The following is an 18310-nucleotide window of genomic DNA, read 5'->3' as shown; positions in this document are numbered from 1 at the left end:
CATTCCTATGAACCTTAAAAAAGCACCTAAAAACTCAGTTAAATCTGAGCCACGACCTTAACAGAGATCACAGCTTGGTGCCGTCTTGACTGGAAACCCAATGGGTGGACTCAACATATTTATTCCTTATTTGCTGCATTCCTGTTTCTGAGTCTGTTCATACCCAATTCATTAGCCCTGACTTTGATAGCTATAATTTCAGCCTCTAGCTCCAGATTTCTCCATGCTTTTTTTGGATACTTCCTAAAACACTTTTGTTCAGCATTATGATCATCCAAGCTTGCATCTAATAAGACAAATTACATTCCTTTTTATTGTAGTTTGGTGATTTAGCTTGGAACATGTTAGATATTAAGGATAAAAACTAATATAAATTGTTTGTTGAAGACAATATATGTATGTTTTGCTTGTGTGTGTCCTTCTTTTCTTTAATAGTAGGGTAGTTTTCTACATTTTTGGTTTGGAGGATGATAACCGTTGTATCCATTTCAATCTTCAAAACACTACTGTAATCTGATGTATGCCATTTTCTTTGTATCCTTATGATCCACTGGCAGTGTGTTTGTTACAGAACTATCTATTCTGTAAACTGGACTAATGATCACGTGACACAAATTCAAGTTTTATATTGCTTCTAGGGAAGCTAAATTTGATTTTTCTAAATCTGAAATACTAATGTGATACAAAATGAAAACTACAAAAATCCATAGTCTGTCTGGTTTGGTCTAAATGTGAGTCTTGTCTGATTATGTTCTTATGCATAGTTTTAAAGTCTTCTAGGCCCTTCAGCCCATTAACCATCTTACCACTTTACATTGACCCCGTTTATCCTCTATCAATCTTCCAAGATTCTGCCATTCACCTACACAAGGGGTAAATTACAATGGCCAATTGTCTACAAACCTACATCCCATTCGGGTATTATGTAATATTAAACGTGCTACTTAAATGCAGATTTCTGCACGTTATGCCTTCTGGAAACCTTCCTTTCAATTGTACCATATTACAAGCAAGGCCAGCTCGCCACCAGCTTCTGGAGAAATTAGTGCAGGGTAATAAATGTTGCTGTTGCTTCTGGTGCTCTTATCCACTAATGAATCAAAGTCCGTGCAAGTTCTATTCTGTTTCCTAGCCAAGATCTCAATAGTTGAATATACTCACTAGTGTTTCTTTTAAATTTATTAAGTTTCTGTAAATTTCTTTTTCCTTTCCTGTTTCACATTTACTTTTCATAGGTTATCCCCAAATAACGGAGAAGGGATGTTGCATTCTTTGAAAATGGTCTATAGTGCAATTAACCATAATGGGAAGCCGTGTCATTTGCGCATACATGAAGAAACAAGAGTCAGAAACCTATTAACTTTGTTTAGTTAAGCAACACACATCAAAGTTGCTGGTGAACGCAGCAGGCCAGGCAGCATCTCTAGGAAGAGGTACAGTCGACGTTTCAGACCGAGACCCTTCGTCAGGACTAACTGAAGGAAGAGTGAGTAAGGGATTTGAAAGTTGGAGGGGGAGGGGGAGATCCAAAATGATAGGAGAAGACAGGAGGAGGAGGGATGGAGCCAAGAGCTGGACAGGTGATTGGCAAAAGGGGATACGAGAGGATCATGGGACAGGAGCTCCGGGAAGAAAGACAAGGGGGGGGGGACCCAGAGGATGGGCAAGAGGTATATTCAGAGGGACAGAGGGAGGAAAAGGAGAGTGAGAGAAAGAATGTGTGCATAAAAATAAGTAACAGATGGGGTACGAGGGGGAGGTGGGGCCTAGCGGAAGCTAGAGAAATCGATGTTCATGCCATCAGGTTGGAGGCTACCCAGACGGAATATAAGGTGTTGTTCCTCCAACCTGAGTGTGGCTTCATCTTTACAGTAGAGGAGGCCGTGGATAGACATGTCAGAATGGGAATGGGATGTGGAATTAAAATGTGTGACCACTGGGAGATCCTGCTTTCTCTGGCGGACAGAGCGTAGATGTTCAGCAAAGCGGTCTCCCAGTCTGCGTCGGGTCTCGCCAATATATAAAAGGCCACATCGGGAGCACCGGACGCAGTATATCACCCCCGTCGACTCACAGGTGAAGTGTTGCCTCACCTGGAAGGACTGTTTGGGGCCCTGAATGGTGGTAAGGGAGGAAGTGTAAGGGCATGTGTAGCACTTGTTCCGCTTACACGGATAAGTGCCAGGAGGGAGATCAGTGGGGAGGGATGGGGGGGACGAATGGACAAGGGAGTTGTGTAGGGAGCGATCCCTGCGGAATGCAGAGAGAGGCAGGGAGGGAAAGATGTGCTTAGTGGTGGGATCCCGTTGGAGGTGGCGGAAGTTACGGAGAATAATATGTTGGACCCGGAGGCTGGTGGGGTGGTAGGTGAGGATCAGGGGAACCCTATTTCTAGTGGGGTGGCGGGAGGATGGAGTGAGAGCAGATGTATGTGAAATGGGGGAGATGCGTTTAAGAGCAGAGTTGATAGTGGTGGAAGGGAAGCCCCTTTCTTTAAAAAAGGAAGACATCTCCCTCGTCCTAGAATGAAAAGCCTCGCCTCCTCCTGAGAGCAGATGCGGCGGAGACGGAGGAATTGCGAGAAGGGGATGGCGTTTTTACAAGAGACAGGGTGAGAAGAGGAATAGTCCAGATAGCTGTGAGAGTCAGTAGGCTAATAGTAGACATCAGTGGATAAGCTGTCTCCAGAGACAGAGACAGAGACAGAAAGATCTAGAAAGGGGAGGGAGGTGTCAGAAATGGACCAGGTAAACTTGAGGGCAGGGTGAAAGTTGGAGGCAAAGTTAATAAAGTCAATGAGTTCTGCATGCGTGCAGGAAGCAGTGCCAATGCAGTCGTCGATGTAGCGAAGGAAAAGTGGGGGACAGATACCAGAATAGGCACGGAACATAGATTGTTCCACAAACCCAACAAAAAGGCAGGCATAGCTAGGACCCATACGGGTGCCCATAGCTACACCTTTAGTTTGGAGGAAGTGGGAGGAGCCAAAGGAGAAATTATTAAGAGTAAGGACTAATTCCGCTAGACGGAGCAGAGTGGTGGTAGAGGGGAACTGATTAGGTCTGGAATCCAAAAAGAAGCGTAGAGCTTTGAGACCTTCCTGATGGGGGATGGAAGTATATAAGGACTGGACATCCATGGTGAAAATAAAGCGGTGAGGGCCAGGGAACTTAAGATCATCGAAAAGTTTAAGAGCGTGAGAAGTGTCACGAACATAGGTCGGAAGGGATTGAACAAGGGGTGATAAGACAGTGTCGAGGTATGCAGAAATGAGTTCGGTGGGGCAGGAGCAAGCTGAGACAATAGGTCGGCCAGGACAGGCAGGTTTGTGGATCTTGGGTAGGAGGTAGAAACGGGAAGTGCAGGGTGTGGGAACTATAAGGTTGGTAGCAGTGGATGGGAGATCCCCTGAGCGGATAAAGTCGGTGATGGTGTGGGAGACAATAGCCTGGTGCTCCTTAGTGGGGTCACAATCGAGGGATAAATAAGAGGAGGTATCCGCGAGTTGTCGCTGTGCCTCGGCAAGGTAGAGGTCAGTACGCCAGACTACAACAGCACCCCCTTATCGGTGGGTTTAATAATAAGGTTAGGATTAGTGCGGAGGGAGTGGAGAGCAGAGCGTTCCGAAGGAGTGAGGTTGGAATGGGGACAAGGTGCGGTGAAGTCGAGACGGTTGATGTCCCGTCGACAATTAGCGATAAAGAGATCCAGAGCAGGCAGAAGACCAGAGCGGGGTGTCCATGAAGAAGAGGAGGGTTGAAGACGGGAGAAGGGGTCATCGGTGGGGGTGGAAGGGTCCTTGCCGAAGAAGTAGGCTCGGAGACGGAGACGGCGGAAGAAAAGTTCCGCATCGTGGCGAACATGGAACTCGTTGAGGTGTGGGCGAAGGGGGACAAAGGTGAGGCCCTTACTGAGGACCGAGCGTTCTGCCTCCGACAGTTGAAGGTCGGAGGGGATGGTAAAGACCCGGCACGGATAAGAGCTGGGATCAGAGGGGGGAGGGGGGAGGGGGGAGGCGGGAGGCTGGGGGTGTCAATGGAGAGGGGAAGGTTGGGGTGAGAGGAAGATGGAGCCTCTGAGGACCCAGGAGCTGACGATGGGATCTGAAGGAGACAGGGTTGCAGAGTATTGGTGGGGGAAGGGGAGACGGGAGTCACAACAGCAGTACATAAAGACCCGGCCTGGAGTTCAAGGCTGGAGTCGCAGTTGGTGGTTGCGCAATCGCTGTGAAGGTGTCGATGGTCGTTGCTGGAGTCCGGGTTTTGAATATGCCCTGAGGTGTTGGAGCCACCGAGATCAGTGGCAGGGACCGCAATCTGAAGTTCATGCCTGCTAGCGTCGGGGCCGGCAGGCTCTGGAGTCCGTAGATGTAGGATCTTGCGGTCAGGATGAGGCTTTTCATTCTAGGACGAGGGAGATGTCTTCATTTTTTAAAGAAAGGGGCTTCCCTTCCTCCACTATCAACTCTGCTCTTAAACGCATCTCCCCCATTTCACGTACATCTGCTCTCACTCCATCCTCCCGCTACCCCACTAGGAATAGGGTTCCCCTGATCCTCACCTACCACCCCACCAGCCTCCGGGTCCAACATATTATTCTCCGTAACTTCTGCCACCTCCAACAGGATCGCTCCCTACACAACCCCCTTGTCCATTTGTCCCCCGGATCCCTCCCCACTGATCTCCCTCCTGGCACTTATCCGTGTAAGCAGAACAAGTGCTACACATGCCCTTACACTTCCTCCCTTACCACCATTCAGGGCCCCAAACAGTCCTTCCAGGTGAGGCAACACTTCACCTGTGAGTCGACGGGGGTGATATACTGCGTCCGGTGCTCCCGATGTGGCCTTTTATATATTGGCGAGACCCGACGCAGACTGAGAGACCACTTTGCTGAACATCTACGCTCTGTCCGCCAGAGAAAGCAGGATCTCCCAGTGGCCACACATTTTAATTCCACATCCCATTCCCATTCTGATATGTCTATCCACGGCCTCCTCTACTGTAAAGATGAAGCCACACTCAGGTTGGAGGAACAACACCTTATATTCCGTCTGGGTAGCCTCCAACCTGATGGCATGAACATCGACTTCTCTAACTTCCGCTAGGCCCCACCTCCCCCTCGTACCCCATCTGTTACTTATTTTTATGCACACATTCTTTCTCTCACTCTCCTTTTTCTCCCTCTGTCCCTCTGAATATACCTCTTGCCCATCCTCTGGGTCCCTCCCCCCCGCCCCCTGTCTTTCTTCCCGGACCTCCTGTCCCATGATCCTCTCGTATCCCCTTTTGCCAATCACCTGTCCAGCTCTTGGCTCCATCCCTCCCCCTCCTGTCTTCTTCTATCATTTTGGATCTCCCCCTCCCCCTCCAACTTTCAAATCCCTTACTCACTCTTCCTTCAGTTAGTCCTGACGAAGGGTCTCGGCCTGAAACATCGACTGTACCTCTTCCTAGAGATGCTGCCTGGCCTGCTGCGTTCACCAGCAACTTTGATGTGTGTTGCTTGAATTTCCAGCATCTGCAGAATTCCTGTTGAACTTTGTTTAGTTATTTACTTTTTCTCCATACAAAAATTTGGAGTAGTGACTTGTGGATTCAAGGGTGACTATCCGTTACCCAAACAACCATAACAAGATATTTCCTCTACCTCATTTTAATCAAGCTCCTTAGATCAGAGTATTTTTGCTTATCAGGATTTAAAGTTTATTAACTAGTTTTAAACAATGAACAAAGATAAAGGTGGGTTATTAATGTGAATTTACTGCCTTCGTTTGGGAAGACTTTAGATTTATGTAATGATTCTTTTGTTTTGGAATACCAGATGGTGTTTTACAGCAAATTGTATACTTTGACAGATCAGGAAATGGTTGTATCTGAATGCAGGAAGTGACAGAACTTTATATGAATCCAATAGGACTGATTGCAAAATGCCTGTGTGATGGTCCTATTTCTAACTGCTAGTTTTCTTTTACTTTTGAATGTTACACTTGTGTAGGACAGGAACATACTGTGCAAAAATGATTCCTAAAGCTAACTTGGCAAGTTTTGCTGTTTAATTTGATACTTAAAGAAAATTGTTTCAGCAAGTATGGATTCTTAAGACAGTAAGACAAGTGGTTTGTGTCTTAACTATATGACTGATAATTGCGAAATGCAAACAGAATACTGTAAGGTCGACTGTGGAGGTAAGATGGAGTTAACGCTTCACATGGAAGACCGTTTGCCAGAACTGGGAAATGGGGTTCTGATAAAATGATTTTGACTTAAATATGAACTCTGTTGCTCTTTCCACTGATGCTGCCTAACCTGCTAAGTGTTTATTTCAGAATACCAGTATCTTTGGTTTTTTTTTAAATTATAGTTTTGCAGCATGGAAGCTGACCCTTCAATACAACCGGTCCGTGCCATACAAAGTGCCCCATCTAAGCTAGTCTCATTTGGAAGTGTTTGACCCGTTTACTTCTAAATATTTCCAATCTGTGTATCTGTCCAGCTATCTTTTAAATGTTGTTGTTCTACCTGCCTCATCCATTTCCCTTGGAAGCTGATTCCACATAGATGCCACTCTTTGTGTTTCCTGTTAAATCTTTCACCTCTCACCCCAAACCATTGTCCTCTAGTTCTTGACACCCCAACTTTGAGTGCAGTTGTCCTATCTAAACTCCTCATGATTTTATACAGCTTGTAAGATCACCTCTCAGTCTCCTGTGCTCTCAGGAAAGAAATCCTATCCTAACTGGATGTTCCATCAATAATGTCAACTCTGACTACTGTTGTGACATTCCCCTGAATAAAAAATGCAACTCTCATCTCTCTTTGCTCCTCAAAGCATCTGGACGCTGAAACCTTAAGCTGTTAGTCCTGTCCATCCTTGGCCATGTTTCTGTATCCTAGTCTAAAATAGCTATCCAAGCTCCAAGTTCATCTGTGTTAACTGAGAAACATCTAGCATTGAAATAAATTCAATTTAATTTAATAGGCTTTCCTCACTCCTGGCCATTTTCCTTCCTGCCATGCCTATTCAACTTGCTGTGCTGACCTCTGCATCGCCTAACAGCCTCTCATTTGCCTCCCTGATGCTTGAGATCCTTCCCACCCTCGCCTATCTAGTTAAAAGCCACACAAGTAGAACATGCATATATACCTGCCAGGATATTTGTCTCCCTTTAAGTCAGGTGTAACTAGACCCTCCTGTACAGGTTACCTCTGCCCCAGAAGAAATCCCAATGGTCCTACACCTGGTTTTCAGCAAGGCATTAATTTGCCATATCCTTCTATTCTTCTTTGTTCACACCTTGACAGCATTTGGTCCATAATCTACTTTCCAATCCAAGTACCCTAGTCTTTATAATACAATAACATAGAAAACTTACAGCACAGTACAGGCCTTTCGGCCACAAAGCTGTGCGGAACATATACTTACCTGAGAAATCACATAGGGTTACCCATAGCCCTCTATTTCTGAGCTTTATATACCTGTCCAGGAGTCTCTTAAAAGACCCTTTAATTTCTTGGGATTTTGTCAGTCCATTCTGAGCACTGAGCTTTGTAAACCAAAAAGACCCTGTATTCATTGTCTACGTCTTTTAATCTGCTGGCTTCAATAAATGCAATATTTGGGATTTTCAAACTGGTCTCTTGCACCTCTGGGGGTAAAATTGTTCCAGGAATGTACCCAAGGAGACTAAATTAATAAGAACAAGTTTGTGCTCAGCAAATTGCTGTTAATGCTTACACAGATGAGATACTGGAAACCTGAAGGCATCCAAGGAAAAGTACCTTATTATCTGGCTCTTGACAGGGACAATTGAAAGAATAAAGATTTTAGAAGTTATGTGAAAATGTGCAATTGGTAGGTGAATAATTACCTGCTGCTGCTCTTTCTTGTCTCCCTTCTTCGTCTAAATTGTATTTAAGTTGGATAAGTGAAACAAAATAGAACTTTACATGATCTTTCTATAACAAGATTTGTTTGTTGCATGGGCAGACAGTTGCATTTCGTCCAAGGCGTCATCTTCAAAGATTAGATGTGCTATTAACCAAGATTAACGGTGGTCCTTTTTATATGGGTTATTTTTCCAATCACTTTGAACAGTTTTTCTTTACAGTTTTAATCTCTTTTAATCACCATGATGAAGCATGATTTGACCCTTTGTACAAAGACCACCAGTCAGATAAATCGTCCTGATTTTATCTGTTTGCTCTTATTGACATGTTATTGGAGCATACAAGGTTGGAAAATTTAATCTTGACTTAGGTTAAATTCTGCTTTTTTAATTTGTTGATTCATGTTTCTACCTTTGGTGGTATGAATGTTCTTTTAGCTTTTCTGAAATGCGGTACATTTCCATTTGTGTCATTAGTAGAACTTCTGAATTCTGTTTTTATCGATTTGAGCTCTTCAAATTATTGAGATTAGTTAAATCATCCAGTTAAGTTTCAACTCAGATGCACAACAAAGGTGATTATTTAAGATTATAATTCCATTAAATGCTCATTTAATTGACAAACTTCAGATGTGTGTTACTTAAATAGAGTTCCAGCAACATCGGAGAATGCTGCATTTATCGCTGAATTAGGAGAATGTAATGGAAAATAATGAGCAAAAACATGTCGGGTGATGGTCAATAGAACTATGTTATTTAGTCTTTAAATTTGAACATTCTCTACATTATTTGTTCCTCTAGCACTTTTTTTCAATTATGCTTCCCTGATCTTTTAGGGGGATGGTCAGAGGAAGAGGTTTCACCATTTTTTTTGTAGTCATTTACCAAAATACATCTATTGAACTAACTGCATCACAGCCACATTTGCAATTTTTTCATAGTGACTTCAGAACTTCAAAAAGGATTGGGTAAATTGTGCAGGATCGCAGTGCCGGATAGTTGGCATCTGTGGCTTGCATTTAAAAACTAAACTGTGACATGAATTTAGGTCAAACACTGCCTCTTGAAGAGGTATTAACAGCTCTGTCATGTCTCAAGATTTCATTCTAGACCACGCTTCCCAACCTGGGGTCCAAAGACTCCTTGATTAATGGTAGGGGTCCATGGAATAAAAAAGATTGGGAGCTCCTGTTCTAGACTGAAGGCATAGATAGTTGCAATTTCCTGCATTTTATTTCCTATAAATTTGATGTGTTTATTAATGATATTTCTTAATGTAACATACTTAAAATTGGCTTACACTATTGTTTTCTGTTTTATGTGTTTTATTCCATTTTATATAGATATATAGCTAAGGATGCTTTATTTCCTTTCAAAATATGACTTTATATCAAAAAGACAATATTTTAAGCTGAGGATTTTTCCAAAAGACATGCTGTTTGAGTGTATGGCTAAGAATTAAAGTTTTTGTGCAATTAAAATAGATTCTGTTCCGTACTTTCACTGTCAACTAAAGCAGGTGTATTATTTGGTGAAGTCTAGTGGATTGTGGTTAATTGGGGCAGTTAATCGGGGCACCCACTTATTTGGGCGAATTCTTAAAGAACAAAAGTAATCAAGAAAATAGTCAGTGTTTCCTTCGTTTATTTGGGACTCCATGCCACTTAATTGGAACAGTGATTTACTGAACGGTTTCTAACTAGCTTCAGTTGCGTGCACTTCTGTGGCCGTTACACACTACACCGTGCAGCAAACAGATTATAAATTATGTCAGTTGCATGTGGGTTTTTTTTGTTCAAAAAGCAGTGATATTTGTCACTGACAGTTGACAAGAAATAAGCAATAAGACAATTCAGAATTGTATTACTCACTGCGGTTTCAAGCATTCAGGCCAGAAACAGCTGGGAGTGAAAATGAAACGATATTACTACTTCAACAAGTTAGGAACTATGAAGAATTTGAAAGTATTGACAACCACCTTGAACGTTGCAGTAAAAAAGACAATTTGGAAAATGCAGCAGTTCATTATCTGCACCCGGTGTCTGCATTGATTTTGTTCATTTATAATCATTCAACAGGACACGGCAGTATACAAAGGAGGAATTCCTCTGGATAACTATTGGGAACTAATGCACAGTTTTATAGTATTTGTAGTGCTCTGATTTGTTCAATACAGAAGTTGAAACATGTAATGGTGGTTTGTCTTTTAATATCTTTTTAACTATTTCAATGAAATTTTGGCAAATTGGGGCAGCCATTTGACTGTGCCAAAATGTGCTGCTCCTGCTGTGTCCCAGTTAACCAAAATCTTCTGTATTTAGATCAAAAACCAGAAATTAATGTGCTGTTGTTAAATTCAAGTTGGCATTTTTGTGAGGTAACTACCTCCAAATTATTAGCGATATACTAGGGCAATTTAAACTGGATATATTAAGTCTTCAAATTCATAATTATTTACCACATGTACATCTAAATAATTAGAAGTTGCCTTGACTACTAATAAATTTTAGGTTAGTAACCTGAATTACTTAAGTTATTAAAGCAAGAAAAGCATCAGATTGGGCTTATAACTGATGGACCTTTTTAGAAAGTTGTCCTCAAAACCCTCCGTTTCTTCATTGGTCTTGCATTTTTGATCACAATACCTTCAACATGTTAGAAAGGTGTTTCATGCAACCAATGATTTCCTCCCCCCACCCAGTTGAGCTATCATAGGGCGCAGAGGAACAGTGTTTTCGTAGAAACGATAATATTATGAAGCATAGAAAAGCGAGGCTGGGGCCGGCTGGTGGCGCAACGACATCGGTGCCGGACCCGGGAGTGGAGGTTCCCGGGTTCGAAACTAGTCGGGTCCGCTCCCCAGTACGCTTTGCATCTGTGCCGGGTTGAGTGTTGAGATCGCAACTCGGCCTCGTAAAATAAAGGGAAAATACTGCGAAAATGTCTGTGGGTGAGGAGTGGCACGCCACACGGTCTCTCTCCACGCCTTGTAAAAGCCATGAAGAAGGCATCATCACGGACACACAGATGCACACGTACAGACTCGCACGCACGCAGGCACACACCCAAAAAAAAAGAAAAGCAAGGCTGCATTCAAGAAGCAGCTATTGAACTTATTCATGTCTGCTTTCAGATCATAATTTGCCTCAGATCTCTGAAATTGTCTTAAATTGACTTTATTCCACAGTGTATTAGTGTTAATGTAAACAGTAAACCAGTGTTATGGGGTAAATATCAATATTTTAAAATTCAGAAGGAAAATATGTTGTAACTGCAAGTATTTTTTAAACTGTCACCTAAACATTTTTCAGAATATGCCTGTTAACGTGTCAATTATTTAATAATATTTTTCACTGATGCCTGCAATGAAGTTTAAATGATTTCAAAAGTTCAATCTCGCACTTCTACTTTTGTCAATAGGTTGAAGAAGACAAAGTGAATGAAGAAGATAAAGATGAAGACACCAAGGAGAAGGATGTGCCAGTGAAATACAATGTTGGAGACATGGTGTGGTCAAAAGTATCTGGTTATCCTTGGTGGGCTTGTATGATTTCCTCAGACCCTATCTTGGGTACCCACACAAAAGTAAAAGGTACTTAAAATTACACATTAAATACTGAGTTGGTGAAGCATGCAATTTCACCAATTTTATCCAGTTGAATAATTTTCAATCACCTTTAAATTGAGTGATATCTAACATTTAGAGATATATCAGAAGAATCATTTCTCTACTTCTAATTGTGATATGCTCGTTCAACCAGAAGGGTTGATAGAATTGTTTATATTTCCATGTACATTTGCTATGCAGAGCCCTGACCCTATTTTACCTCAACTATTCTTTCCCTTTTATCTACATGGTTTGTCTTCTACTTTTATTGCATTTTTCACACTTTGCGTGTTTTCATTCCTAGCACTTGTTAAATTCTTTCAATGCTTTAGTGTTGCTAGATTTCTGTTCTTTTACTAACAAGCCCTTTGGATAAGGCTCCCTTCATCCTCTTCTCCATTCTGCAAAGGGCTATTCAAGGTACTTGTTTCCTTGAGCATAGCCACCCTACTTTCCTCTGCAACTGACTACCCCGTCCAGTGCACCTTCCGGTGCTGACTGAATGAGGAGGAAGAGCAGCATTTTGTTTGAAAAGTGAGTTAGAAGTGATGTTTGCCCTCCACGTCTTCCTTCAGAATACATAGTTACATGGAAGTGAGATTTTTGTTATTTATAACTCAATTCTGGATAATTTTAATCAAATATCAGGGCCCATCAAAACCTGGCTTGATAATGAGGTCATTTTACTGAATTTACATGACTAGTCAATAGTTTTTTGTCCCATAAGCTTACTACCAGACCCATATCACCAGCTATCACCTTAGTAAATTATTAACCCATGTGCCCTTGTCCCTTTTCAGCACGTCACCTTGTTCCTTGCCCCTTCCTTAATGTCTGCAATTTTGGTTGAAGCACCATGGCAATGGGAGTGCCAACATATATTGTCTATCCTGATTGCTCTTGAACTGAGGAAGCAATTAGGAGTTTCTCCCATTGGGAGGTATGAATTTGCAAATGGGACATAACAGGAAAGATTGACAGATTTCCTTCCCCAAAATAGGATTTTCGTATGGGTTTCCACCTTCAATTTCAGTGCAAATTGATTTGTGATATTGTGTTATTGATGTCCAGTTTAAGACCATAAGACAAAGGAGCAGAAGTCGGCCATTCGGCCCATTGAGTCTGCTCCGCCATTTTATCGTGAGCTGATCCATTCTCCCATTTAGTCCCACTCCCCCGCCTTTTCACCATAACCTTTGATGCCCTGGCTACTCAGATACCTATCAATCTCTGCCTTAAATACACCCAATGACTTGGCCTCCACTGCTGCCCGTGGCAACAAATTCCATAGATTCACCACCCTCTGGCTAAAAAAGTTGCTTCGCATTTCTGTTCTGAATGGGCGCCCTTCAATCCTTAAGTCATGCCCTCTTGTACTAGACTCCCCCATCATGGGAAACAACTTTGCCACATCCACTCTGTCCATGCCTTTCAACATTCGAAATATTTCTGTAAGGTCTCCTCTCATTCTTCGAAACTCCAAGGAATACGGTCCCAAGAGCGGACAAACGTTCCTCATATGTTAACCCTCTCATTCTCGGAATCATTCTAGTGAATCTTCTCTGTACCCTCTCCAACGTCAGCACATCCTTTCTTAAATAAGGAGACCAAAACTGCCCACAGTACTCCAAGTGAGGTCTCACCAGCGCCTTATAGAGCCTCAACATCACATCCCTGCTCCTATACTCTATTACTGTAGAAATGAATGCCAACATTGCATTCACCTTCTTCACTACCAACTCAACCTGGAGGTTAACTTTAAGGGTATCCTGTACGAGGACTCCCAAGTCCTGTTGCATCTCAGAACTTTGAATTCTTTCCCCATTTAAATAATAGTCTGCCGGTTTATTACTTCTGCCAAAGTGCATAACCGTACACTTTCCGACATTGTACTTCATTTGCCACTTCTTTGCCCATTCTTCCAATCTATCCAAGTCTCTCTGCAGACTCAGTTTCCTCAGCACTCCCGGCCCCTCCACCTATCTTCGTATCATCAGCAAACTTAGCCACAAAGCCATCTATTCCATAATCCAAATCGTTGATGTACAATGTAAAAAGAAGCGGCCCCAACACGGACCCCTGTGGAACACCACTGGTAACCGGCAGCCAACCAGAATAGGATCCCTTTATTCCAACTCTCTGTTTCCTGCCAATCAGCCAACACTCTATCCACGTATGTAACTTTCCTGTAATTCCATGGGCTCTTATCTTGTTAAGTAGCCTCATGTGTGGCACCTTGTCAAAGGCCTTTTGAAAATCCAAGTATGCAACATCCACTGCATCTCCCTTGTCTAGCCTACTTGTAATTTCCTCAAAAAATTGTAATAGGTTTGTCAGGCAGGATGTTCCTTTAAGGAATCCATGCTGAGTTCTGCCTATCTTGTCATGATAAATCACCTTACAGCTTTCATTTGCTTAATGGTTAACTAACACTCCACAAGAGAATTTGCAGATGCTGGAAATCCAGTGCAATATGCACAAGATGCTGGTGGCAGCATCTATGGAAATGAATAAATGTTACAGGCCAAAACCTTTCTTCAGGACTGGAAATGGAGGAATAGCAAGAAGGTGATAGGTAAAGCCAGGTGTGTGGGAAAGGTAAAAGGCTGGCCAAGAAGGAATCTGATAGGAGAGGGGTGTGGAACATAGGAGAAAGGAATGTAGGAGGGGCAATGGGAGGTGATAGGCAGGAAAGAAGAGGTAAGAGGCCAGAGTGGGTAATAGAAGATGGGGGAAGGGAGAGGGAACAAAAAAAATACCAGAATAAGAAGTCAATGTTCATGCCATCAGGTTTGAGGCGATCTAGACAAAATATGAGATGATAGTCCCCCACCCTTAGAGGGGCCTCATTGTGGCTAAAGAAGAGGCCATGGACCAACATGCTGAAAGAAAGTGGGGATAGGAATTAAAATGGAAGGTGCTTGACAGAATGGTCTCGCTGTTGTAGAGGAGGCCACACCAGAAGCACTGGATACAATCAACAACCCCTTGGTTCAGTCTCTTCCCACCTTTTCTTGATCTGCTCAACAATCTTCAATTCACTGGCCCTCCCTACCTCAATTTCATTGTGGATATCCAGTCTTCATACACTTCTATCTCCAATCAAGAAGGCTGTAAAGCTCTCTGCTTTCTTAACAAAACACCCAACCAGTTCCCCTCCACCACCATCTTCCTCTGTCTGGCAGAGCTGGTTCTCACCATTAACAATTTCTCTGGCTCCTCTCACGTTTTTCAATTTCAAGGGGTAGCCTTGGGCCCCAGCTGTGCCTGCAGTTTTCATTGGCTATGTAGAACAGTCCGTGTTCTAAGCCTTCCCCAGTAATGTGTTCCAACTGCCTTGTGCTACATCGACGTCTGCATTGGTGCTGCTTCATGCACCCTTGCTGAGGTGGTCAATTTCACCAAATTTGTCTCCAATTTCTATCCTGCCTTTAAATTCACTTAGTCTATTTCTGACACCTTCCTCACCTTTCTCGATCTCTGTATACCAATATAGAACATAGAAATGTAAAGCATAATACAAGCCCTTCGGCCCACAATGTTGTGCTGACCATGTAACCTATTCAACCTACTCTAGAAACTGCCTAGAATTTCCCCAGCACATACCCTCTATTTTTCTAAGCTCCATGTACCTATCTGAGAGGCTCTTAAAAGAGCTTATTGAATCCGCTTCTACCACCGCTGTCGGCGGTGCATTCCACGCACCCACCACTTTCTGTGTGGGGGAAAAACTTACCCCTGATATCCCCTCGGTACCTACTTCCAAGCATCTTAAAATTATGCCCCCTCATGTTAACCATTTCAGCCCTGGGAAATAGCATCTGCCTATCAACACGATCAATGCCCCCTTGTCATCTTATAGACCTCTATCAGGTCACCTGTCATCCTCTGTCACTCCAAGACGAAAAGGTCAAGTTCAATCATCCTATTCTCATAAGGTACGCCCTCCAATCCAAGCAACATCCTTGTAAATTTCCTCTGCACTCTCTCTATAGTATCCACATCCTTCCTGTAGTGAGGTGACCAGAACTGAACATAGTACTCCAAATGGGATCTGACCAAGGTCTTATATAGCTGCAGCATTATCACATGGCTCTTGAACTCAATCTCACGGTTGATGAATGCTAACACTCCAGACGCCTTCTTAACAACACTGTCAACCTGCACAGCAGCTTTTTGAGTCTTATGGATACAAACCCCAAGATCTCTGAGATCCTCCACACTGCCAAGAGTCTTACCATTAATATTATACATCTTTTATAAATGTATAGAGTCTCACAGCTATCTTGACTATACCTCTTCCACCCTGTCTCCTGTAAAAATGCTATTTTCTCAGTTCCTTTGTCTCCATCCCATCTGTTTCCAGGATGAGGCTTTCCAGGACGTCAGAGATGTGGCCTTCCTGATGCTGCCCTCATCCGCATCTCTTCCACTTCCAAGACATCCGCTGTCACCCCATCTTCCTGCCTCCTTAACAGGGAGAGAGTTCCTTTCGTCCTCACCCACCACCCATGAGCATCCACACCCATCCCTTCCCCCATTCTTCACTCCCTCGGCGATTCCCTTATCCATTTGTTCCTTCCCACTAATCTCCATCCTGGCACATATCCTTGCAAGTGCAGAAATGCACATTCACCTCACCTCCATTCAGGGCCCCAAACTGTACTTCCAAGTGAGGCAACTCTTCATTTGCAAATCTGTTGGGGTCTGCTATTGCATCATGGTGCTTCAGATTTGGGAACTTCATTGTTGAGCACCTACGCTCTATCTGCCAAAAGCGGAATTTCCCAGTGGCCAACCATTTAAATTGCTGTTCTGACGTATCGGTCCATGGCCACCTCTTTTGCCATGATGAGTCCGTTCTCAATAGGGAGGAGCAACACCTCCGTCTGTCTAGGTAGCCTCCAACCTGATGGCGTGAACATTGATTTCTCATGGTAACTTTTTTGTCCCCTTCCCTCTTCTATTACCCACTCTGGCCTCTTGCCACTTCTCACCTGCCTATCAACTTCCCCTGGTGCTCCTCCTCCTTCCTTTTCTCCTATGGTCCACTCCCCTCTCTCATTGGATTCCTTCTTCTCCAACCCACCTAGCTTCACCTATCACTTTATAGCTGGTTCTCATTCCCCTTGCCCTCCTCCACCTTTTCATTGTGGCGTCTTTCCCCTTCCTTTTCAGTACTGAAGAAGGGGTTAGCCTGAAACATCAACTGTTTACTCGTTTTTGTTATTGTTGCCTGACCTACTGAGTTCTTCCAGCATCTTGTGTGTGTTGCACTATTACTTGACTCCTTCACAGTCTCTGAATTGTTAGATATTGAGTCTTGTCCTTGCATTCAATACTATTATCCCCTCAAAGCTAAGCAATAAGCTTCAATACCAAGACCTCAATACCTCCTTGTCAACTGGATCGTCGATTTCCTCGCTTACAGACCCCCAGTCAGTTAGGATTAACAACAATATCTCCTCCACAATCACATTCGGCACAGGTGCACCACAAGGCTCTGTGCTTAGCCCTCTGCTCTACTTGCTTTATACTTGTGATTATGAGGCTAAGTACAACTCCAGTGTCATATTTAAATTTTGTGACGACACTACTATTGTTAGCCAAATCAAAGTTGGTGACAAATCAGCATATTGGAAGGAAATTGAAAATCTACAACAACCACCTCTCAATGTCGGCAAAATCAAGGATCTGATTATTGACTTCAGAAGGAGGAAACTGGAGGTCCATGAGCCAGTTCTCATCAGGGGATTGGAGGTGGAGAGGGTCAACAATTTTGAATTCCTCAGTGTTATCATTTCAGAGTATTGTCCTGGGTCCAGTGCGTAAGTGCCATTATGAAGAAAGCACAGCAGCGCCTCTACTTTCTTAGAGGTTTGCAAAGATTCAGACTGACATCTGAAACTTTTGACAGACTTTATAGATGTGCAGTGGAGGGTATATTGACTGGCTTGCATCACGGCATGGTATGGAAACACCAATGCCCTTGAATGGAAAACCTACAGTAAGTGGGCCCAGTCCATCATCAAGGACCCTCACCACTCAGTCCATGCTCTATTCTCACTGCTGTCATCAGGAAGGAGGTACAGGAGCATCAGTTTCACATCGCCAGGTTCAGGAACAGTTATTACCTTTCAACCATCAGGCTCGTGAATGAGAGGGGTAACTTCATTCAACTTCACTTAACCCATCATTGTTCATCTTATGTTCTTGATTTTCATTGCTTAGTTATTTATTATTGCTATTTTTATTTCTTTTACTTTTTGTATTTGCAGTTTATCTTTTGCACATTGGTTGTTTGCCCGTCCTGTTGAGTGGAGGCTTTCATTGATTCTATTGTGTTCCATATTTGCTGTGAATGCCCACAAGAAAGTAAATCCCATTGTTGTATATGATGACATATATATACTTGATAATTTAATTTGAACTTTGAACTTTTACTTAAACCATGGGAAAACTCCCACTGCAGCTCCTGCACTACATTCTTTTTATTGGGCTCTGTCATTATGCACGAGCAGAATGTTGTCGATCTGTATATGTACTTGTCATTATCGCCAGTGTGTTCCCATCCTATTAGACACCAAGCTAGACCATCTCATTGTTCATTTGTAATATTTTTTTCTCTCTCTTGCCTGTCCTTGACTGAAACCTTTGTCTTTTTGGTTACTTCTAGAGAGTTGCACTTCTCCTGGCCAGTACATCCTGCCTACCTGATAAATATAGGCTTGTCTCTGTTGCCATATCCAAGCTTGCATATCCTATTATGTTGTGCTTACACTCAGTCCACAAACAAGTCCATTTTGTTTTAAACC

General features: G+C 43.0%; 2 protein-coding genes across 6 annotated transcripts in view; one reads left to right on the top strand and one right to left on the bottom strand.

The window, feature by feature from the left end:
• Positions 1–18310, bottom strand: part of letm1 (leucine zipper-EF-hand containing transmembrane protein 1) — a 209136-nt gene that overhangs the window by 109682 nt on the left and 81144 nt on the right. The gene's annotated exons all lie outside the window — the stretch shown is intronic.
• Positions 1–18310, top strand: part of LOC140196796 (histone-lysine N-methyltransferase NSD2-like) — a 107274-nt gene that overhangs the window by 20330 nt on the left and 68634 nt on the right. For all 3 annotated transcript variants that reach the window (XM_072256591.1, XM_072256590.1, XM_072256592.1), the window contains exon 3: positions 11309–11480. In XM_072256591.1, the coding sequence (XP_072112692.1) occupies positions 11309–11480 (172 nt within the window). The remainder of the gene's footprint in view (positions 1–11308; positions 11481–18310) is intronic.

The sequence above is a fragment of the Mobula birostris genome, chromosome 4 (genome assembly GCF_030028105.1).
Source record: "Mobula birostris isolate sMobBir1 chromosome 4, sMobBir1.hap1, whole genome shotgun sequence".
Lineage (NCBI taxonomy): Eukaryota > Metazoa > Chordata > Chondrichthyes > Myliobatiformes > Myliobatidae > Mobula > Mobula birostris.
Note: the sequence above shows the minus strand (reverse complement) of the source record. Positions and strands in the feature narration are given on the sequence as shown.